The sequence below is a fragment of the Rhinatrema bivittatum genome, chromosome 15 (assembly GCF_901001135.1).
Source record: "Rhinatrema bivittatum chromosome 15, aRhiBiv1.1, whole genome shotgun sequence".
Taxonomy (NCBI): Eukaryota; Metazoa; Chordata; class Amphibia; order Gymnophiona; family Rhinatrematidae; genus Rhinatrema; species Rhinatrema bivittatum.
In genome coordinates this window covers 10,600,625-10,624,703 of record NC_042629.1, presented here as the reverse complement: position 1 = coordinate 10,624,703, position 24,079 = coordinate 10,600,625, and the positions used below count along the sequence as shown (strand labels likewise).

The 24,079-nt window shown below is 46.1% G+C and overlaps 1 protein-coding gene across 1 annotated transcript in view; it reads right to left on the bottom strand.

The window, feature by feature from the left end:
• TMPRSS15 (transmembrane serine protease 15) overlaps positions 1 to 24,079 on the bottom strand; it is a 335,674-nt gene that overhangs the window by 131,815 nt on the left and 179,780 nt on the right. Inside the window, exon 13 of the mRNA XM_029579188.1 lies at positions 8,358 to 8,460. Coding sequence (XP_029435048.1) covers positions 8,358 to 8,460 — 103 coding nt within the window. The remainder of the gene's footprint in view (positions 1 to 8,357; positions 8,461 to 24,079) is intronic.

The following is a 24,079-nucleotide window of genomic DNA, read 5'->3' as shown; positions in this document are numbered from 1 at the left end:
TTCCTTGTGTGACAACCGGTCCCGGAACGCCCAGAGGGTGTAACGGATTGCCTGAAGCCCTAAAAAGTAGAGATGTGAATCGGAATTGGAATCGGTTCGGTTCCGATTCAAATCGTGCATTTTTTTTCGTCCGGCCCGATCAGTTTTTTTTTTATTGGCTGCGCCCGATCCGATAAACAAAAAACCCACCCAACCCTTTAAAACCGCTCCCTTAGCCTCCACCACCCTCCCGACCCCCCCCCAAAATGTTTTGAAATTACCTGGTGGTCCAGCGGGGGTCCCGGGAGTGTTCTCTCGCGCTCGGACTGTCGGCCGATAAACAAAAAACCCACCCTGACCCTTTAAAACCGCTCCCTTAGCCTCCACCACCCTCCCAACCCCCCAAAAAACGTTTTAAAACTACTTGGTGGTCGAATGGGCCCTCGGAGCGATCTCCCGTTCTCGGGCCGTCGGCTGCCACTAATAAAAATGGCGCTGATGGCCCTTTGCCCTTACCATGTGACAGGGTAACCGTGCCATTGGCCGGCCCCTGTTACATTGTAGGAGCACTGGATGGCCGGCGCCATCTTTAAAAATGGCGCGGACCATCCAGTGGTCGGCTGGCGCCATCTTTAAAAATGCTAATTTTCGTTCCTGTTGTACCACAGATCAGTCCAGACTCCTGGCTTTTGCCTCCCTTCCAGAAAATGGAGACAGAGAAAAACTTCGAGAGCACCCCCTCTTAGTCCAGTGTGCCACCTGCTTCTCTTCAGTATTGATCAATACCCAAGTGATAACTTTGGTTCAGAACTTTGGCTCATTCAGCCAGTCCCAGAATCCTCGCTGACTGATTCACACTGACACTGTTGAAATACAGTGACCTTCTGACCATCTTAGACTCAAGAATGTGGAAGATCTGGGAAACTTGTATGCTCTGCAAAGCCTATAATTAAAGGCCAGGTGGGCATCAATGGCAATATTTAACTCATAATACAAGGAAGCTTGGTTCTCACGAAACCAACATACAAGCTTGTGATTCACAGATGCCTATCTCTAGTAACAGGAGCCAGGTGAATGAAGATTTCCTGAGGTTACAGCTTTAATTAAAGTCCTGGCACCAGCAACAGAATTCAGGCCTACTGTCTATTCAGAACACAGACCTACTACCTGTTTACACAACACAGAAGATCAAAGGAAGATCAGAAGAAACCAACAGCGAGAGCTTCAGGCACTATTCTGTTGAACCCTCACTGGACAAGATCATCTACTGGACAGAAGGAGTATCTAGAAAGTGATGGCAAATGAGCTACACCTGAAAAACCTGTCAGGGCAGTTCAGGGATAGGTTGTCATGTGAACAGCATGATGTGTCTCTGTAAATGAGTCTTTGGGCAGTCACATGATTCTAGAAGTTTTGGCAATACTGTATGTTTAACTATAAAAGAAGGGTTACTTCCTGCATTCGATGAGATGCTGGTTGTTTTGAAAGACAAAGGGCACCCAGTATACAGCATCTCCCAGGAACACTTATAATGTCAAATAAAATTTACTTTATACCTTTTTACTGAGTCTAAGTGTTCTTGTTACCCTGGCCCTGAGTACAGAAATTATGTACACAAGCAGAAAAACAACAACTGAATAACTGAACAATCAAGAACTCAAGAACGGTATCCCTCAATACCACAACAAGCAGAGGATGAGGAACAAAAAAAGCAATTGAATTTGGCAGCTAAGACTGCAGGACTGCATGCCCTAGATCAGGCAAGCATGAAAAAAATATTAGATGAGCGGACTCTTAGTTACACTCGAACACAGTAAACTGAATATCTGCAGTGGACGGGCGTTTGGACTGATCTGTGGTACTACAGGAACGAAAATTAGCAGGTAAGAACCAATTTTCCTTTCCCTGTACGTACCCAGATCAGTCCAGACTCCTGGACTTCACAAAGCTTCCCTAGACAGGGCGGGGCTGCGAGAGTCCCGCTCGAATAACTCGATTGCCAAAATGACAGACTTCGGGATCCTAAACATCTAGGCGGTAATGCCTGGGAAAGGTGTGTAGAGATTTCCAGGTAGCCGCCCTGCAAATCTCCTGAGGAGAAACAAATTGACATTCTGCCCAAGACGTCACTTGCGAACGTATGGAATGGGCCTTTAAACCCTCCAGGACAGGGCGACCTTGAGATACATATGTAGAGTAGGGATGTGCAGCAGGGACGAATTCGTCCCATTCGGTATTTGTATTCGTCAGGACCCAAATCCGTTGCATCCGTTCTCAGGGGACCCCAATCCGTTCATTAGTTACATATGTATTAGTTTCCCAAAAAAAAACCCCACCCCAACCCTTTAAATTTAATTAAATACAACCCCCCACCCTCCTGACCCCCCCTAAGACTTGCCAAAATTCCCCGGTGGTCCAGCGGGGGTCCTGGAACGATCTCCTGCACTCGGGCCGTCAGCTGCCGGTATTCAAAATGGGACCGATAGGTAGGAGCAATGGATAGGTAGGAGCAATGGATGGTCGGCGCCATCTTGTGCTCCTACCATGTGACAGGGGCCGACCAATGGCACCGGTAGCCCCTGTGACATAGTAAGGGCAAAGGCTATCGGTGCCATTTTGAATACCAGCAGCCGACAGCCCGAATGCAGGAGATCGCTCCAGGACTCCCGCTGGACCACCAGGGACTTTTGGCAAGTCTTGGGGGGATCAGGAGGGTGGGAGTTTATTTGTTAGTGATACGTTGTATTTGTGGGGGTTCACCATATGTTTCGTGACCCCCACGAATACAACGAATATGGCATATACGTTGCGGATTGCCAATATGTTGCAAACGAATGCACGCCCCAATGTAGAGGCAATCGCCTCCTTCAACCAACATGCTAATGTAGCTTTAGAAGCTTTCTGTCCCTTGTTAGCACCGTGCCACAATACAAAAAGATGATCTGACAGTCGTAAATTGTTGGAATCTCCAAATAGTGCAATAAAACTCTTCTCACATCTAAGGTGCTTTAAATCCCTGGAATGAGGAGAATTGAACTCCAAGTCTGAAAAGGCTGGGAGCTCTACCGACTGACTGAGATGAAAAGACGACACTACCTTCGGAAGAAAGAACGAGACCGTACACAAGGAGAGATTCTTAAAAACGGTTCTCAACAGGATAAAGCCTGCAGCTCCGAGATCCTTCTGGCGGAAGAGATTGCCACAAAAAATACTGTTTCAGCATCAGATCCTTCAAGGTGGCTTTCTTAAGTGGTTCGAAGGGTGCTGCGCACAAGCCCCTAAGGACCAGATTCAAACTACATGAAGGACACACCCGATGGACAGGAGGAAGCAAATGCTTCACTCCCTGAAGAAAACGTATCACATCCGGATGAGCCGCAAGTGAAGAGCCATAAACCTTGCCTGTCAGGCATTCCAGGGCCACCACTTGAACCCTCAAAAAGTTGAACAATAGGCCCTTCATAAGGCCATTCTGCAAGAAAGAGAGGATCATGGTCACTGAGGCTTGACGAGGATCCGCATTCTGTGTCTTGCACCAAGACTCGAAGATTTTCCACACCCGAACATATGCCATGGACATAGAGGGCTTCCGGGCTCGTAACAGAGTAGAAATAACATCCTCTGGATAACCCTTCTTTCTCAACTGCCTCCTCTCAAAAGCCAGGCCGCAAGACAAAAGCGATCCACTTGATCCAAAAATATAGGGCCTTGACACAGGAGATTTGGGAGATAACCGAACCGCAGGGGTCCGTCCAGTTCCAGGTTGATCAGTTCCACAAACCATGGCTGACGCGGCCACTCCGGAACCACCAGGATCACCCGGCCCGGATGAGGTTCTAATCTCCTGAGGACCTTGCTGATCAAGGGCCAAGGAGGAAACACATAGAGGAGGACCTCCTGAGGCCAAGGGACGACAAGCGTATTGACTCTTTCCGCTCTGTGCTCTCTTCTGAGGTTGAAGAATCGCTCCGCCTTGGCATTGCCACGGGTCACCATTAGATCGACATGCGGCTGACCCCACTGGTGGGAGATTAAGTCCATAGCGCTCTCCTCTAACTCCCATTCTCCAGGGTCCAATTGAGAAAATCCACCTGAATGTTGGAGGTTCCCGCTATATGGGAGGCTGCCAGCACTGTCAAATGACTTTTGACCCAGGACATTAGCATCTCCACTTCCAGAGCTACTGCATGGCTCTTGGTTCCCCCTTGACAGTTGATATAAGCCACCATGGTCGCATTGTCCGATAGGACCTGCACTGCCTTGTTGCGCAGAAGGGGAAGGAAGTTCTCCAAAACCAGTCTCACCGCCCTCGTCTCTAAATGGTTGATTGACCAGGTCACCTCCTCTGCAGACCATTCTCCCTGTGCTGCTTGAGACTGGCATACAGCTCCCCAGCCAGAGAGACTGGTGACGGTGGTCACCACTATCCACTGAGGTACTTCGAGGTCCACACCATGTTCCAAATGACCTGGCGCCAGCCACCAAAGGAGACTGGATCTGGGAACTTCTGGAAGGGGGAGCTGGAGATGAAATTGTTCCAACAACAGATTCCAACGGGACAACAGCACTCTCTGAAGAGGTCTCATGTGAGCAAAGGCCCATGGGATGAGCTCCAAAGTTGATGCCATGGAACCAAGAACCTGTAAATAGTTCCAGACCCTGGGCACTTGAATTTGCATCAGGTTCTGGACTTGAGCTCGCAACTTGAGAATCCTCTCTTCCAAGAGAAAAACCCTTTCCAAGATCCGGGAAGGAGTGAGATGACTCTTGGCTAGGTTGACCACCCAGCCCAAGGAGCGCAAACAGAGTAACACTGTGTTGACCGCTTACATGCACAACTCCTGTGACTTTGCTCTAATCAGCCAATCGTTCAGATAGGGATGGACCAGAATCCCTTCTCTACGCAAAGTCACTGCCACCATGACCATGACCTTTGTAAAGATTCGGGGAGCCATGGCCAGGTCAAACGACATGACGCAAAACTGGAAATGTTGATCAAGGATCATAAATCTGAGATATCTCTGATGATCCCTGTGGATCCCGATGTGCAAGTAGGCTTCTGTCAGGTCCAGGGAGGCCAAGAACTCCCCCTTGTGCACTATTGCTAACACCGAACGGAGAGTCTCCATCCGAAAGCGGGGCACTTTGAGGGTTACATTGACCTTCTTCAGATCCAGGATGGGGCGGAAAGATCCCTCCTTCTTAGGAACTACGAAGTAGATAGAGTATCTCCCTGGCCTTGTTCTTGGTGGGGCACTGGAACAATGGCCCTTAGTTCTTTGAGTCGGAGGAGGGTCTGTTGGATGACCTGCTTCTTTTCTGGGGAGCCACAGGGAGGCACGAGGAACAGGATGTGCAGTGATCGAGCAAACTCTAATGGGTAACCATGTTCTATCATGCTTAGAACCCAGCAGTCCGATGTGATTTTGACCCACTCCTGGTAAAAGAGAGTCAGCTGACTCCCAAAGAGCGGGACCAAGGAATGGGTTGGCTGCATTTCATTGTGATGTTTTGGCGCCGCTTGCTCCCGAGGCGGGTCAGTCTCGGTTGGATCTGTGGACATGAAAGGATTGGGACCAAGCCTGAGACCTCCCCGAAGCCTGCCTCTGTCCTGTCTCCTGAGCTGTGCTCTGACATAAAAGTCACTGGCCCAGAAAACGAGAGCGAGGCGGGAAGCCTCTTGAACCCTTCGGCCTGTCATCTGGAAGCTTATGTACCTTATTCTCTCCCAGTTGCTTGATCAGTTGCTCCAGATCCTCACCAAAAAGGAACTTTCCCTTGAAGGGTAATGTCCCGAACTACACCTTGGAGGAGACATCCACTGCCCAGTTCGCAGCCATAAAAGCCTCCTTGCCGAAACGACCGATATTATGGTGCTGGACAAGGTACGCATAAGGTCATATAGGGCATCTGCACCATAGGCTACCGTGGCCTCCAACTGTTCCGCCTGCTTTGCTTCCTAAGGAGGGAGATTCCTGGCGCTCAGTAACTGCTGAACCCTTCGCAAACTGACCCGCAGCATATAGCTGCTACATTCCGCTGTTCTGATGCCCAGAGCGGAGACTTCAAAAATTCATTTAAGATGGACCTCTAGCTTGTGATTCTGTAAATCCTTCAAAGCTGCCGCTCCAGCGACTGGAATAGTAGTTCGCTTAGTGACAGCTGAAACCGATGCGTCCACCTTGGGGAGCCTCAGCAGCTCCAGCATATCCTCTGGCAGCGGGTGCAGCTTGTCCATGGATCTGCTGAATTTAAGGCCCGTCTCCGGAGTATCCCACTTGCGGACCATCTTCTGCCTCATCATCTTGTGAAAAGGGAAGGTTTGCGCCGGACTCCGTAAGCCCGCCATGAGCAAATCCACAGTATTTGTGCTTGGCATGCCCAACTCCGTTAGGACATGTGGAATAAGGAGTGCCAAATCTTCGCGCTGGAATAAGTGCAGTACCCTAGGGTCATTCCCTTCCACGGTAGGTGACTGCACCTGATCATCTCCAACATCCGGATCCACCGGGGGAGGAAATGCCTCAATTAAGTGCGAATCCGGGACTGAGCCCTCCAATGAGACCTCCTGCGCTACCCCCCGCACCACAGGGCCTGGACAGTACAGAGGCTGAAAGTGGCCGGCGTATCCCCTGGCCTGGGCAACTTGCAAGGGGGCTCATGACTCCCCTCACTCCAAGGGGCCCCTTTTCAGTTAAAAGCACTGCTGGCTAAAAAGGCCTGGTGCATGAGGAGGACAAACTCTGGGGAAAACCCTGAGGGACCCCCTCCTTCCCCTTCAACAGGCTCAAAATCTGCCTCTTCCAGTGTCCCAAGGCCCCCCAGGTCTCATCGGGTCTCATGTCCACGGGAAACAAGTGAGGAGGGAGATCCCCTCCGCCTGCTGCTCTCTCCTCAGCCACGTGGAAGGCATCCAAAATGGCCGCAGTTCCCACACTGAGGGGGAACGGATTGGCCCGAGACTCAGGAGCACCCTGTGCCTGCGCGGCTGACCGCAGCAGAACTGAAGCTGCTGCCACACTCCCAGAAGCCCCCTCCCCACTGGGGAGGCAACAAGAACAGGGATTGGGGGACGAGAGGCTCAGGAGACGTGTGCCTCACAGAGAGCAGCAATTTGAACGCAGTATGCCCTCCTGCGCTGAAAATGAGGGGGGGGGGGCGAGAAAGAGAGAGGAAGGAAACTGCGACCACCTTCAAATTTCTCCCAGCTGCACACACGAACCTTCATGCAGGCCGGGCCTCCCCCCACCACAGTTCGACCTTCGTTGCCACCGCAAAACTGTAAAGTTAGTTTTTTGGTTTTTTTTAAATTAATTAATTAATTATTTTTTAAACCCAAAAAGTTCTAAGAAAAGGGATACTTCCCTGATACCAAGACAGTGGCTGCAGGCTGCAGGCTGAAGGGGAGGGAGCCGATCCCCCAGGTATCACCCCAGCACCTGCTCGCTGTATGCCTACAACCAGGGGGGATGGTCCCACCCGGACCTAAGCAACCCCTGGGAGGCTAGACCTAACAATCTTCTCTTTGCCTTATTTTTTCTTTTTTTTTTAAACCGGGTACAGAACCACAGGTTTTGCGCCACCTCCATCTGCTGGAGACAGAGAAATACTGAAGAGAAGCAGGTGGCACACCAGATTAAGAGGGGGTGCTTGAGGCCACTTCAGGTGGCAGAATTTTGAAAGGGCAAAAAGTGTCCCTTCAAAATTCTGACCAGCCTTCGCCTCACCCCTGTCATGCCACCGTCCCGACGCCCCCCTGGTGGTCCAGCGGAGGGTCCGGGAGCAATCTGCCACTCCCGGGGCCTCAGCTGCCACTAACCAAAATGGCGCCGGTGGCCTTCAGCCCCTACCATGTGACAGGGGCCAACCAATGGCACCGGTAGCCCCTGTCACATGGTAGGGGCTGAAGGCCACCGGCACCATTTTTACTAGTGGCAGCCGGACCAGGTGTTTTGTGAGTATTTTTGGGGGGGTTGGGGGGGGGGAGGTTGGGAGTGTGGGAGTGTGGGGGAGTGGCAGCATGTGGTCCCTGCCCCTGGAGGGGCTGCGACCGGGGGCAGGGCTGGGAGTGGCACGACGGGGGGGGGGGGGGGGGGCAAGGCTGAAGGTGCCTAGAGCACCCAATCCCCTTGCACCGGCCCTGTACGTACAAGGAAATTTGTTTACACAATCTGCTACTTTGGGGTAAGAATGCAGGAGGACTTCTGAAGACCCTTTCACTGCCTTCCTACTATCCAACTGTCTGGTGTGGGCTCCAGAAAAAATCACCCTTAGCTTTGCATTTTATGACAGGAACTTTTCAACAAAGGAGCATTTAAAGTTGCAGCTAAACACTAATAATCAGATACTGATCTCCACAGCAGATGTCAGCAACCTACCAGAAGCTAAGGCAGAGCGGCTCCAGGGCAGGAGGTATGGGCAGACTTGTCAGTCTGACTCGCTGGCCAATTCCAGGTCCTATGGGAGTCGTAATATAATACCCTGTACAAGAAGAACCATATTACAGGCAAATCAGCAAGGGATTCAGGCAACTGTAGCATGCATCAACCACCTAAAATGAAAGCATTAAGTATTAAGAAATCAAGAGGATCCACACTGAGCCGCTCAGTAAGTTAGCAGGATACACTTACCTGGCTAACTTAGCCAAGATATTAACGTTCTTAAAGTTAGTCAGATAAGTTTCCGACTGTCCTGCTAACATTAAGACTGTGGCCCAGCCAGAGCAAGTGAATAAGTTATCCTGCTAACTATGAATATCAGAGTTAGCCAGATAACATATTTGGCTAACTCGACTCCTCCCCAATGTGCCCATTCTCCAACTGAGTTATCCAGCTAAAAACTTAACACGATAAGTCACCTATCTGGTATCCACTGACCATAGCCGGATATTCAATGATGTCCTCTTTTTTTTAAAATAACAAATGCTGTACTGGGTCAGAATAAAGTTCTGTTGAGCTTAGCATCCTGTCACCAATAGTAGCCAATTCAGATCTCTAGGAAGCACCTGGCGGTTCCCAAAGAGAAGATCCATTTCGGCTTACCACTGGGAGTGGGCAACCAGAGGATATCCTCAAGTCTACCAATAATTGAATGTAAAATGAAATATTCATCTATGCAGGAATGGCTAAATCCAGTTCACCAGATGTATAAAACACGGTAAATTGTCAACATCCAGAGGCCAACTCTGAGGGCTCATATTGTTTGGTTCTTTGGTGGTAGTTTGCATGAGGCTGGTAATTTCAGGCTGCTACCACATGTGTCCTGTATATCATTAGCCAGCTGAACAAATCCCTATCCCAAAGGGCTGATGACAGGAGTGAAAATATTCATTCTAACAATACAAAGGATGTGGATAAAGGTGAACATCTAGATATGGTAGTTTTGGATTTTTCAGAAGGCATTTGACAAAGTCCCTCATGAGAGGCTTCTACGAAAACTAAAAAGTCATGGGATAGGAGGAGATGTCCTTTTGTGGATTGCAAACTGGTTAAAAGACAGGATACAGAAAGTAGGATTAAATAGTCTGTTTTCAAAGTGGAAAAAGGTAACAGTGGAGTGCCTCAGGGATCTGTACTTGGACTGGTGCTTTTTAATATATTTATAAATGATCTGGAAAGGAATATGATGAGTGAGATTATCAAATTTGTGGATAATACAAAATTATTCAGAATAGTTAAATCACAAGCGGATTGTGACAAATTAAAAAGGACCTTGTGAGACTGGAAGACTGGGCATTCATATGGCAGATGAAATATAATGTGGACAAGCGCAAGATGAAGCATATAGGGAACAATAATTCATGCTGTAGTTACACGATGTTAGGTTCCATGTTAGGAGTTACCACCCAGGAAAAAGATCTGGGCATCATAGTTGATATTATTTTGAAGTGATTGGCTCAGTATGATCTGGCAGTCAAAAAAGCACATAGAATTTTAGGGATTATTAGGAAGGGAATGGCAAATAAAACTGAGGACGTCATAATGTCTCTGTATCGCTGAATGGTTAGAATGAACCTTGAATACTGTGTGCAATTCTGGTCGCCGCATCTCAAAAAAGATATAGCTGCACGGGAGAAAGTACAGAGAAGGGCAACCAAAATGATAAAGGACATGGAATGGCTCCCCCTATGGCTTGGAGAAGAGATGACTGAGGGGGATATGATAGAGGTCTACAAAATTATGAAAGGACTTGAACTGATAAATGTGAAATGATTATTTACTCTTTTGGATAATACAAGGACTAGGGGGCACTCCATGTAGCACATGTAAAACAAATCAGAGAAAATTATTTTTCACCCAACGCACAATTAAGCCTTGAATCCACTGCCAGAGAATGTGGTTAAGGCAGCTAGTGTAGCTGAGTTTAAAAAGGATTTGGATAAGTTCCTAGAGGAGAAGTCCATAAATGAAGCTTATAATGAATCCTTAACTCTCACAACATCATCTCATCAACTGAACTCTCAAATGATCTGAAAACATGCTCAGTTACCAAGATCAACTTAACTCTAAACCATCTCCAGCTGAGAACATAACCTTTCCCATACTTTTTATTACCTTACTCCTCTTTACCTTACCTGCTATACCTTAATCTGACTGTACATTACCTTATTTTTACCCTGATGATAATCTCTGTATTACTTATCTATTTCTCCCTTTTTGTTATTTGTAAACCTTCATATCCCTTGTTTTAATATGTAAACCATTGTGATAGCATTACCGAATGATGGTATTTTAAAACTTGATAAATAAATAAATAAATAAAATAAACTGCTATCAATCAATAGGAAAAGCACAGTTGCTTACCTGTAACAGGTTTTCTCCTAGGACAGCAAGATGTTAGTTCTCATGTGTGGGTGACATCATCAGATGGAGCCCAGCACGGAAAACATTTCTCAAAGTTTCTAGAAACTTTGACTAGCATATTGAGCATTCCCAGCCTGCTGCTATCCACATGTCCACGTGAGGTCCCGCTTCAGTCTCGTAAGATAGCAAAATATGAGCGAATAAATAAAACAATAAAACGAAGGTGAACCCAACATCATAAAGGAGGAGGAATAGTCTAGTGGTTAGAGCAGTGGACTATGAACCAGGAGACCAGCGTTCAAAGCCTGCTGTCACTCCACTTTACCCTCCATTGCCTCAGGTACAAAAACTTAGATTGTAAGCCCTCTGGGGATAAAGAAATACCTACAGTATCTGAATGTAAACTGGTGTGATATCTCAATTGAGATCAAATGTCAGTATATATAAATAAAATAAAAATAAATCATGGGGAGGTGGGCAGGATTCCTGAGGACTAACTTCCTGCTGTCCTAGGAGAACAGGTGCTCCTCTGTATTTATGTTTCCGAGTTTGGCACCCAGTTACATTTAATTGAGTTTACGAATGTCTCCCTTAAAGTTTTCCTGTCCTCCTGTGTTAATGTATTCCGCCCCTGAGGCGACTGTGTTAATGTATCCCGTCCCTGAGGCGACTGTTCAGTTCCTTGTAAACCGGTGCGATATGTATGCTATACAGGAACATTGGTATATAAAAATTAAAAAATAAATAAATAAATAAATAGGTAAGCAACTGTGCTTTCTCCTAGGACAAGCAGGATGGTAGTCCTCACATGTGGGTGATTACAGAGTTGCAGACAACCCCCTGAGAACAGAGGGACCCATAGTGGCCAAACAAGGTGCCAACGGGCACAACACAACTGCAGCATTGTGGGAAACAGGGACAGTTTGATCACACCGAGACACGATGAGAACAGATGGGTTCAGGATTGGAATAGATTGTGCACGACAGACTGGCCAAACGTGCTGTCCTGGTGACTAATGGGCTGTGAATGTAAGGAGAGAACTCCAGGTCACGGACTGCAGATTTCAGCAACAGGGACTGCATGCAGATTGCCCACTGATGCTGCCATAGCCTGCACAGAGTGAGCCTTCACCCTGCCAACCAGTTGGAGGCCTGCCTGCTCGTAGCAGAAGCAATGCAATCTGCTAGCCAATTGGATAGGGTCTACTACCCCACTGCTGTTCCTAGCCTGTTGGTGTCAAAAGACACAAAGAGCTGGGTGGACTGTCTGTGCCTCCTAGTACGGTCTAAATAGAAAGCGACTACTCGCTTGCAGACTAGGGTGTGTAGAGCTCGTTCCCCCGGGTGAGAGTGAGGCCATGGGAAGAACGTGGGTAGGATGATTGACTGGTTGATGTGAAAAACAGTCACCATCTTGGGCAGAAATTTTGGATGCGTGCGCAGCACTACACAATCATGGAAGAATTTTGTGTAAGGAGAGTACGTAACCAGGGCCTGGATCTCGCTAACCCTGTGAGCGGAAGTTATCGACACCAGGAACATAACTTTCCAGGTGAGGAACTTCAGGGCACAGGATTTGAGAGGCTCGAAAGGATGCCACTTGAGCCTTGCAAGGACGTTAAGATGCCACGGGGTTACCGGTGGGCAAAGCGGGGCCTTCAGTTCCGCCATTGAAAGCCCACTGCCTGTTGGACCAGGTAAGTCGCATCAGCTTTCCTGTTCCCCAAGGCCACCAACACTGGGTTTTCCCATATGCAGAGGGGGAGCTCTTTAAAGATGTCATGGACCAATACTGCCACAACCTCTTTGGGAGCATCGATGACCTGGAGGATCTCCAGCATCTTATGACGGGAGTCCTCCTCCGACAGGAGTTGGAAGGGAATGGCCTCTGCCATTGCTCTCATGAAGCTGGTGAAAAATAGGTCCTTCGGGGGGGAGTGATGCCATTCCTCCAGAGGGGAAGGCTCCAAGAGGGGGTCGTTGGAGAACTTGGATGATGCGTCCGAGGAATCATTGCCCCACGGGTCATAGGGGCCCTCCTCCTCACTAGGGTCCGGACGCTGAGGGTGGGAACCAGGAGGGGCACCAGGCTTGGGCACCGAAGGCATCGATGGGCCCTTGGGCATTGGCTGTGGTACACCGGGGGGAAACCGTGGCGGCCTGGGGAACCGTGGGCACAGGTTCCCGGTCCCAGTGGCCTCATCCTCCTCAGAGGTTCCAGGAATCGAGATCGCTCTGGTGGAGGGTATCTGTAGAAGAGGAGGCATCGGGGGCCTCTTGGGCACCAGTTGCATCGGTAGGGTGCCAAGAAGGACGTCCAGATGCGATCCTTAGGGGTACTGGAATGCAGGACTGCCAGGGGGAGAGACAGTGACGGTTCCCCATGGTCCTTAGGCGTGGTTGCACAAATGACACCCTTGGACATCGTGCGAGGCCCCCAGGCAGAGGATGCATACCTCATTCGGATCCATGATGGACATGGTCCGCGGGCACTGGAGGCACTGTCGAAAACCCGATGATGCCATTGAAAAAGAGCCCCGCGGGCGGTCGATGATCGACAGGGACCCAGAAATGGAGTCCGGAATTGACCGCAAATTGCGGACCCGACGCAGAAGAAAAAACCCCGAAAAACACAAAAGAATGCTGCAAGAGTTTGGAACTCTACAACTGCGAGACTACTGCACCGCGGAAAAGAAGAGACTGAAGAGGGACCTCACGTGGACGCGCGGATAGCAGCAGGCTGGACATGCTCATTCTGCCAGTCAAAGTTTCTAGAAACTATGACAAAAGTTTTCTGTGCCGGGCTCCATCTGATGATGTCACCCACATGTGAGGACTACCATCCTGCTTGTCCTAGGAGAACAGTCACTGCTTGTTGCCGGTATTAGTGCATAGGATCTATTTAATGTTTGGGTACTTGCCAGGTACTTGTGACTTGGGTTGGCCGCTATTGGAGACAGGATACTGGAACATGCTCTGCCCTGCCTGAAGATGTGCACAGCTTAACCTAATACCCACTGAAAAGTGAACTCCATTTGCTCTTTTAGGCCTTCCGATTGTTCCTTTTCTGTGTCATATTTTAATTCTCCAGTTGTGACTGATCAACACTCATAAATATTACTATCACAAGGAACAGCTCGAATATTGGTTGCATTAATGATGCACAGGAACAATTACTACTTACCTGATCATTTCCTTTCACATATGGAAGGCAGATCAATCCACATAAGTGGGTTATATACCTCTACCAGCAGATGGAGACAGAGTAAAAGCTGACATCATGGACATATAGCCCTGCCCCAACATCATCCTTACCAGTATTCTCTAGAAAAGCTGAACTGTGGACAAACTGGATATACAAGAACATGATTATTAATAGTCAACCAGCCATGTTTCCACACAATCAGGAACACAGAACTCAACCAAAAGCATTAACATGCACTGATCTCAGAGGCTGTTTATGTCACTTACCAGTCCTTCAATGAATGAACAGAATAACAGTCTGCATTGTCCACAAGAAGGGACAAATGAAAGGCAAGTAGGCATCTGAGGGCAGGTTGTGGATTGACCTGCTTTCCTTAGAGGAAAGGAAATTATCAGTTAAGTAGCAATTCTCCTTCCTCTGCACTCAGGCAGGTCAAGCAACACAAGTGAAATGTACCAAAGCTACTCCCGAACCCAGCAGAAGGATGCCCACGGTCCAGTCAACACTGCCCATGTGAAGGCGGCGACCTCCTGAGCCTGAACAACTATAAGAACATAAGAAATTGCCAAGCTGGGTCAGACCAAGGGTCCATCAAGCATAGCATCCTGTTTCCAACAGAGGCCAAACCAGGCCACAAGAACCTGGCAATTACCCAGACACTAAGAAGATCTCATGCCACTGATGCAATTAATAGCAGTGGCTATTCCCTAAGTAAATTTATTTACCCCGCTCAGTTTGGTTTCCGTAAATTCCTAAACACAGAATCCCTTCTAATTTCTCTCACGGATACCCTCCTCATGGGATTAGACAAAGGACAACCATGCCTACTGGTACTGCTCGACATCTCCTCCGCTTTTTATACCATGAATCACTCCTTCCTCCTAAACCGCCTTTCAGACATAGGTATCTCAGGTACTGTCCACAGATGGTTTGAGTCCTTCCTCAGCAACAGATACTATAAGGTCAGAATAAGCAACAAAAAATCCCCCCCCCCCCATCAGCTCAACACTTGGAGTACCCCAAGGCTCTTCCCTCATCCCCACCCTCTTTAATATCTATCTCTTGCTCCTCTGCCAGTTTCTCGCAAAACTAAATCTAACTCATTTCATATACGCCGATGACGTGCAGATACTTATTCCCATAACAGAATCCCTCCCCAAAACCCTCAAGTTCTGGGACAACTGCCTTCACTCCATCAACCTCCTCCTCACAAGTCTCAACCTCGTCCTCAATACGGCCAAAACTGAACTCCTCATCATTTCCCCGAACCACAATAACCTTTCCCTCCCTGGCCCCTTAACTGCTACAACTGCCCAAGCTAGAGACCTCGGTGTTATACTGGACAACCAACTGAACTTAAAAAAATGTGTTAACAACACAACTAAAGACTGCTTCTACAAACTACAAATTCTGAAAAGACTTACACCTCTCATCCACTTCTTTGACTTTTGGATGGTTCTCCAAGCTACCCTTTTCTCTAAAATCGACTACTGCAACTCCCTTCTTCTTGGCCTCCCCGCAACCACCACAAAACCCTTGCAGATGCTCCAGAATGCCGCTGCAAGAATCCTAACCAACTCTAGCCGATGAGATCACATTACACCCATCCTCAGGCATCTCCATTGCTCCCCATAAGCTTCAGAATCCTTCATAAATCTCTCACCATTATTCACAAGACAATCCACAATCAGCACTCGCTCGAGCTAAAAATTCTGCTACAACTCCATACTTCAAATAGACCGGTTAGAACGGCCTATAAAGGAACCCATCAAGCCCCTCCCACCAAATCCACTCTCCACACATCCACCAGGGAACGTGCCTTCTCCACAGCTGGGCCATCTCTGTGGAACGTCATGCCTCCAGACCTACACCAGGAACACTGCCCGCTGGCCTTTAAGAAAAAACTTAAGACATGGCTGTTCAAACAAGCCTATCCCTAACCTATTATCTTTAATGTTACATACAGTGTTGTATAATGTATATTTTTTTCCTATGTATATTGTTGTCATAACAAATTTCATCTGTCCCCTTCCGCGGTTATTCAATATTTAGACTACTACTTAATTGTCCCTCTCTCCTTTCTCCTTCCATCCTCCAAGTTCCAGAAACCCTTGTTCACTATAACTCACCTCTTCCCTTAACTCTATTATTAGCTTCCTAGCTACGATTAAGTTAATGTTAATTTACCCCTGTTCGATGTGAACCGATGTGATATGACAGGTGTCATGAATGTCGATATAGAAAATAATTAAATAAATACATACATTAATTAATTAATCGCCGTTAATGGACTTCTCCAAGAACGTATCCAAACCTTTTTTGAACCCAGCTACACTAACTGCACTAGCCACATCCTCTGGCAACAAATTCCAGAGCTTTATTGTGCGTTGAGTGAAAAAGAATTTCTCCGATTAGTCTTAAATGTGCTACTTGCTAACTTCATGGAATGCCCCCTAGTCCTTCTATTATTCGAAAGTGTAAATAACCGATTCACATCTACTCGTTCAAGACCTCTCATGACCTTAAAGACCTCTATCATATCCCCCCTCAGCCATCTCTTCTCCAAGCTGAACAGCCCTAACCTCTTCAGCCTTTCCTCATAGGGGAGCTGTTTCATCCCCTTTATCATTTTGGTTGCCCTTCTTTGTACCTTCTCCATCGCAACTATATCTTTTTTGAGATGCAGCGACCAGAATTGTACACAGTATTCTAGGTGCGGTCTCACCATGGAGCGATATAGAGGCATTATGACATTTTCCGTTGTATTAACCATTCCCTTCCTAATAATTCCTAACATTCTGTTTGCTTTTTTGACTGCTGGAGCACACTGAACGGATGATTTTAAAGTATTATCCACCTTATGCCTAGATCTTTTTCCTGGGTGGTAGCTCCTAATATGGAACCTAACATCGTGTAACTACAGCAAGGGTTATTTTTCCCTATATGCAACAGCAACACCTTGCACTTGTCCACATTAAATTTCATCTGTCATTTGGACGCCCAATCTTCCAGTCTTGCAAGGTCTTCCTGTAATGTATCACAATCTGCATGTGCTTTAACTACTCTGAATAATTTTGTATCATCCACAAATTTGATAACCTCACTCATCGTATTCCTTTCCAGATCATTTATATATATATTGAAAAGCACCGGTCCAAATACAGATCCCTGGGGCACTCCACTATTTACCCTTTTCCACTGAGAAAATTGACCATTTAATCCTAGTCTCTGTTTCCTGTCTTTTAACCAGTTTGTAATCCACAAAAGGACATCACCTCCTATCCCATGACTTTTTGGTTTTCTTAGAAGCCTCTCATGAGGGACTTTGTCAAACGCCTTCTGAAAATCCAAATACACTATATCTACCGGTTCACCTTTATCCACATGTTTATTAACCCCTTCAAAAAATGAAGCTGATTTGTTAGGCAAGCCTTCCCTTGGGTAAATCCATGTTGACTGTGTTCCCTTAAATCATGTCTTTCTATATGCTCTACAATTTTAATCTTAAGAATAGTTTCCACTATTTTTCCCGGCACTGAAGTCAGGCTCACTGGTCAATAGTTACCCGGATCGCCCCTGGAGCCTTTTTTAAATATTGGGGTTACATTGGCCACCCTCCCGTCTTCAGGTACAATGGATGATTTTAATGATAGGTTACAAATTTTAACTAATAGATCAGAAATTTCATTTTTTAGTTCCTTCAGTACCCTAGGATGCATACCATCCGGTCCAGGTGATTTGCTTCTCTTTAATTTGTCAATCTGGCCTACTACAGTAATGCTTGGAAAAGATGTATAAGGATGACCATATCGCTGCTCAGCAAATCTCAACAGGAGACAATTGCTGAATCACCGTCCACGATATCGCCTGAGCCCTCATGGAATGTGGTCTAATCTGCTTTGGCAAAGGAATCTTGGCATTCACTTAGGTGGTTGTGATGACTTCCTTAACCCAACGGGCTATAGTTGTCTATGTCACCCATTCCCCCTGTTTACCTCCACCATGGAGCAAAAACAGTTGATCAGACTACTGGACAGATTCAGTAACCTCCAAAAATTGCATCAGATGCCGCTTGACATTCAAGGTACGCAAAAAATAAGAACATAAGAACATGCTATACTGGGTCAGACCAAGCCCAGCAGCCTGTTTCCAACAGTGGCCAATCCAGGCCATAAGAACCTGGCAAGTACCCAAAAACTAAGTCTATTCCATGTTACTGTTGCTAGTAATTGCAGTGGCTATTTTCTAAGTCAACTTAATTAATAGCAGGTAATGGACTTCTCCAAGAACTTATTCAATCCTTTTTTAAACACAGCTATACTAACTGCACTAACCACATCCTCTGGCAACAAATTCCAGAGTTTAATTGTGCGTTGAGTGAAAAAGAACTTTCTCCGATTAGTTTTAAATGTGCCAGATGCTAAGTTCATGGAGTACTCCCTAGTCTTTCTATTATCTGAAAGAGTAAATAACCGATTCACATCTACCCATTCTAGACCTCTCATAATTTTAAACATCTCTATCATATCCCCCCCTCAGCTGTCTCTTCTCCAAGCTGAAAAGTCCTAACCTCTTTAGTCTTTCCTCATAGGGGAGCTGTTCCATTACCCTTATTATTTTGGTCACCCTTCTCTGTACCTTCTCCATCGCAATTATATCTTTTTTGAGATGCGGAGGCCAGAATTGTACACAGTATTCAAGGTGCGGTCTCACCATGGAGTGATATAGAGGCATTATGACATTTTCCATTTTATTCACCATTCCCTTTCTAAAAATTCCCAACCTTCTGTTTGCTTTTTTTAACTGCCGCAGCACACTGAACCGACGATTTCAATGTGTTATCCACTATGACGCCTAGATCTCTTTCTTGGGTAGTAGCACCTAATATGGAACCTAACATTGTGTAACTATAGCATGGGTTATTTTTCCCTATATGCATCATCTTGCTGTTATCCACATTAAATTTCATCTGCCATTTCGATGCCCAATTTTCCAGTCTCACAAGGTTTTCCTGCAATTTAGCATAATCTGGTGGTAATTTAACTACTCTGAACAATTTTGTATCATCTGCAAATTTGATTACCTCACTCGTCGTATTTCTTTCCAGATCATTTATAAATATACTAGCGGTACCCGGCCACGCGTTGCAGTGGCAGAGTCAGGTTCTTTACCCTCCCTCCCCCTTCCCCCTTCCCCTTCCTCATTTACCTCAGTCAGTCATCCTCCTCCCCCTTGGTCACTCACCCCCCCTTCCCTCCCCTGTTCCCACTCCAACTCTCTCCCCTCACACTCACCTCTCCCCTCATTCTCCCTCCCCTGACACTCACCTCCCCCTCATTCTCCCTCCCCTCACTGTCACCTCCTCCGCCTACTGACTACCCTTCAGATCAGAAAACCTTTGTCTTTCTATTTCTGTGGGAACCCCCCACCCCCAAAAAAAACAACCCCCAATCCCAACCCTTTAAATCAAATAATAACCCCCCACCCTCCTTCCCCCTCCCAAGTCCTGGGAAATTAAAATTGTTGGTGCTACATGTGGTCTGTCCCTGGACGTCTGTGCGCGTTATGTAGCCAAATAGGGGAGTGCCTAACCAAATTTGCACTTCCAAATTTGTTTTGTGGTCTGGGGAGGGCTATTTTGGTGCGTTCCCGAGATCGTGCAAGTTTAGTGTATGTATTTGTGTGTGAACCTCCCCCTTCCCCCAAAAAACAACCCTATGAGAAAAGTTCTCTTAAACTAACCACCCCACACTCTCCTGCCCCCCCCCCCCCCCAGCCCCGTGAAAAACAGTAGCCCCCCCTGCCCCCCCCCCGAGTTGCTGAATGAATGAAACCTGCCCCCCCCTCGTGACCCCTCCCCAAGATATTCGCAATAAATTCATTACCACCCCCCACCCTCCAGACCCCCCCGAGACCTGATTAAAATGTCAGTCGGTGGAGCGGGCATTCAGGAGCGGTCCAGGAACGATGTATTGGCGTTGGTCCGTCGGCTGCGAGCACTGAAACGGGTTCCGACGGCCCTTTGCCCTTACTATGTCAGTGGGGTGGAGCAATGGCAGCGGTAGGTCCTCTGACATAGTAAGGGCAAAGGTCCGCAGGCTGCCAGTCCTGAAAATGGCGCCGAGGGGCCCTCACCCTTACTATGTCACATGGGCTACTGCCGCCATTGGTGTCCCCGAGTGGCATAGTAATGGAAAGGGCTGTCAGCGCCATGTTGATTGCTGGCAGCCGACGGCCGTAGTGCAGAAGATGTGTCCCGGACTGGTCCTGGCCCCCGCTGAAGCTTCCCGGACTTCTGTCAGGTTTTGTGTGTGTTGTGAGGGTCTGGGAAGTAAATAAATTTGGCATGTGTTTGGGGGGTGTGAGGAGGGTGGTTATGTGTGTGTTGGGAGGCTGTGGGAAGTAAATCAATTTGGCATGTGTGTGGGGGGTGTGAGGAGGGTGGTGGGTGTATTTTATCTGTAAAGGAAATAGTTATCTTCCGGCGAAAAAAGTGCGCGAATGTGTTAAAATGGAAGTGAAACGTGGACCTGGACTGGCGAAATGATTAGTGTAGCGTGTGTTAGTGTAAGCTGTAACAGATGGCGCTTACGTCCAGCAGATGTCGCTGTTTTCTGGGAAAATTTTTTAAACCCATTTTACCTGTCACAGGTGTGACATATCTGTAATGTAAGTACAGAAGAACCTTCCTGTATGCAAAATGAAGGTTGTGTCCAAATTTGAAAGCAATCGGTTCAGTGGTTTCTGAGATTAGCGATTTTGTCCAAACTATTTAACATTTTTATTTATATAGATTGAAAAGTAAGGGTCCCAATACAGATCCCTGAGGCACTCCACTGCCCACTTCCTTCCGCTGAGAAAATTGTCCATTTAATCCTACTCTCTGATTCCTGTCTTTTAGCCAGTTTGTAATCCACGAAAGGACATCACCACCTATTCCATGACTTTCTACTTTTCCTAGAAGCCTCTCATGAGAAACTTTGTCAAACGCCTTCTGAAAATCCAAGTACGCTACATCTACTGGTTCACCTTTATCCACATGTTTATTAACTCCTTCAAAAAGGTGAAGCAGATTTGTGAGGCAAGACTTGCCTTGTGTAAAGCCATGCTGACTTTGTTCCATTAAACAATGCCTTTCTATATGTTCTGTGATTTTGATGTTTAGAACACTTTCCACTATTTTTCCTGGCACTGAAGTCAGGCTAACCAGTCTGTAGTTTCCCGGATTGCCCCTGGAGCCCTTTTTAAATATTGGGGTTACATTAGCTATCCTCCAGTCTTCAGGAACAATGGATGATTTTAATGCTAAGTTACAAATTTTTACTAATAGGTCTGAAATTTCATTTTTGAGTTCCTTCAGAACTCTGGGGTGTATACCATCCGGTCCAGGTGATTTACTACTCTTCAGTTTGTCAATCAGGCCTACCACATCTTCTAGGTTCACCGTGATTTGGTTCAGTCCATCTGAATCATTACCCATGAAAACCTTCTCCAGTACAGGTACCTCCCAACATCCTCTTCAGTAAACAGTGAAGCAAAGAAATCATTTAATCTTTCCGCAATGGCCTTATCTTCTCTAAGTGCCCCTTTAACCCCTCGATCATCCAACGGTCCAACTGACTCCCTCACAGGCTTTCTGCTTCAGATATATTTGAAAAAGTTTTTACTGTAAGTTTTTGCCTCTACAGCCAATTTCTTTTCAAATTCTCTCTTAGCCTGTCTTACCAATTTGTTACATTTAACTTGCCAACGCTTATGCATTATCCTATTTTCTTCTGTTGGATCCTTATTCCAATTTTTGAATGAAAATCTTTTGGCTAAAATAGCTTCTTTCGCCTCCCGTTTTAACCATGCCGGTAATCATTTTGCCTTCTTTCCACCTTTTTTAATGTGTGGAATACATTTGGACTGTGCTTCTAGGATGGTATTTTTTAACAATGACCATGCCTCTTGCACACTTTTTACCTTTGTAGCTGCTCCTTTCAGTTTTTTTCTATCTATTTTTCTCAATAACTATTTTCTCAATTTATCAAAATTTCCCTTTTGAAAGAAGCACGAGAGTCGTGGATTTGCTTATTGTCCCCCTTCCAGTCAAAATTGCTCCCTCTCTTGTCGGTTCCTGAACCAATTGCTCCATAAAAATGTCATTTATTCCATCCAGGAACTTTATATCTCTAGCATGTACCGATGATACATTTACCTTGTCAATATTGGGGTAATTGGAGTCTAAATACAAAAATTCTCTTAATATCTAATCCCACGATTAGAGTAAACTTATATTGAAACATGTGGTATTTAGAAACTTAGACAAATTACAACGCTGTGTATAACAATATTTTCACATATTCAAAATATGAGTTTAAGGACCGTCATACCACCCACAGTGCTCACAAGTTAAACTTGTATTTCATGCACTTCATTGGGGTCACTTTTAATCATTTGGTCCGAGTAGCTAGCATCAAAAACGTCAATGTTCAATTTTTTGTTTTTTTGTATAATTTTTTCGCTATATATTAAAAGGTTTCAACTTCCCTTATTCGTAGCTGTCGGGGTCACTCGTCCGACGCGCGCGTTTCGCAACATAGGCTGCTTCAGAGACATCCGTTTAGACTCTCCTAATCCAGCACTCCCCTTTTTTTTCCCGGGGATACAGGCAGATCTTTGAGCGGTGCCAATTCATGCAAGAAACTTGAGCGATGCTGGTAGGTCCGTCAATTTTTCTAAGATATGAAAACTTATAATTAAAGTAATTTTCAACAAATTAATACAGCGTTTTTACTTCTTTGAAACTTCTTTAAAAACGATATTTAACGATGTGTACTTGCAGGTGGGAAAAACAATTAGACAAATCTGACTTACCGAACCTGACACCATTTCCCCGCTTAAAGTTTTTAGCGGTGGAGTGGCTCGGTTCGGTCTGATTTTAAATAAGGTTGCCTTTGAGGTCCACCTGACAGTCGATTCCTGATTTAGGTGGGCAATCACCAAAAATGAAACCATTCAATGTCTCTATTCAGTCCACCAGGGGTGACTGATTTCAATTGAAAGATCCACTTTTGTTCACATTGTCTTAATGTCTGCACACAGTTCCCGCCTCTCCAATGTTGATTAACTATTTCCAGAACGGTCCATTTTATGTCATCAAACTCATGTCCTAATTCTTTAAATGTGCGACTAGAGGTTCCTCTACTCGATTAGTATTAATGCAACATTTGTGTTCAGTGAGACGAATTTTGACTTGTCTTTTTGTCATGCCCACGTAAATCAATGGACATGGGCAGAAGATGGCGTAAACAACATGAGTTGAGTGACAAGAAAATTCAGGTAGCATAATGATTTTGCCCGATGGTATAGTAATGTGAGTCTGAGAAGATTTTAATGAACAGAAGTTGCACTTGTCACAGACCTTAACGGGTTCCTTATTCAAAATGGGTTTAGAACAACTTGTGCGTACAACATGATCTCGGATGTTTTTACCCCGGGAGTACGCAATCCGCAGGGGTTGATTTAACAAGGGGTGGATTTGCTGAATGATCTTTCAATGTGTTCTCATGGCTCTGCTGATAGGAGCCGACAGAAGAGTGTGTTTCAATACCATGGTCTGTGGGTTTGATCCTGGTTCAGGATTTTTTGGCAAAAACAAAATTCTCTATTAGAGTAAAGTGCTCGCCGATAAGCTTTTTTAATGCATTGCATCGGGTAACCTCGTTGTAAAAAACGGCTAGCCATGTCCTCAGCCTGATTTTTAAAATCATCTTGATCTGTGCACAGTCTCCTCAATCTCAGAAACTGACCCACAGGTAAATTGGTCTTGAAGCTAGTCGGATGGAAGTTGAAGCTAGTCGGAGGGAAGTTGAAACCTTTTAATATATAGCGAAAAAATTGTACAAAAAAACAAAAAATTGAACATTGACGTTTTTGATGCTAGCTACTCGGACCAAATGATTAAAAGTGACCCCAATGAAGTGCATGAAATACAAGTTAACTTGTGAGCACAGTGGGTGGTATGACGGTCCTTAAACTCATATTTTGAATATGTGAAAATATTGTTATACACAGCGTTGTAATTTGTCTAAGTTTCTAAATACCACGT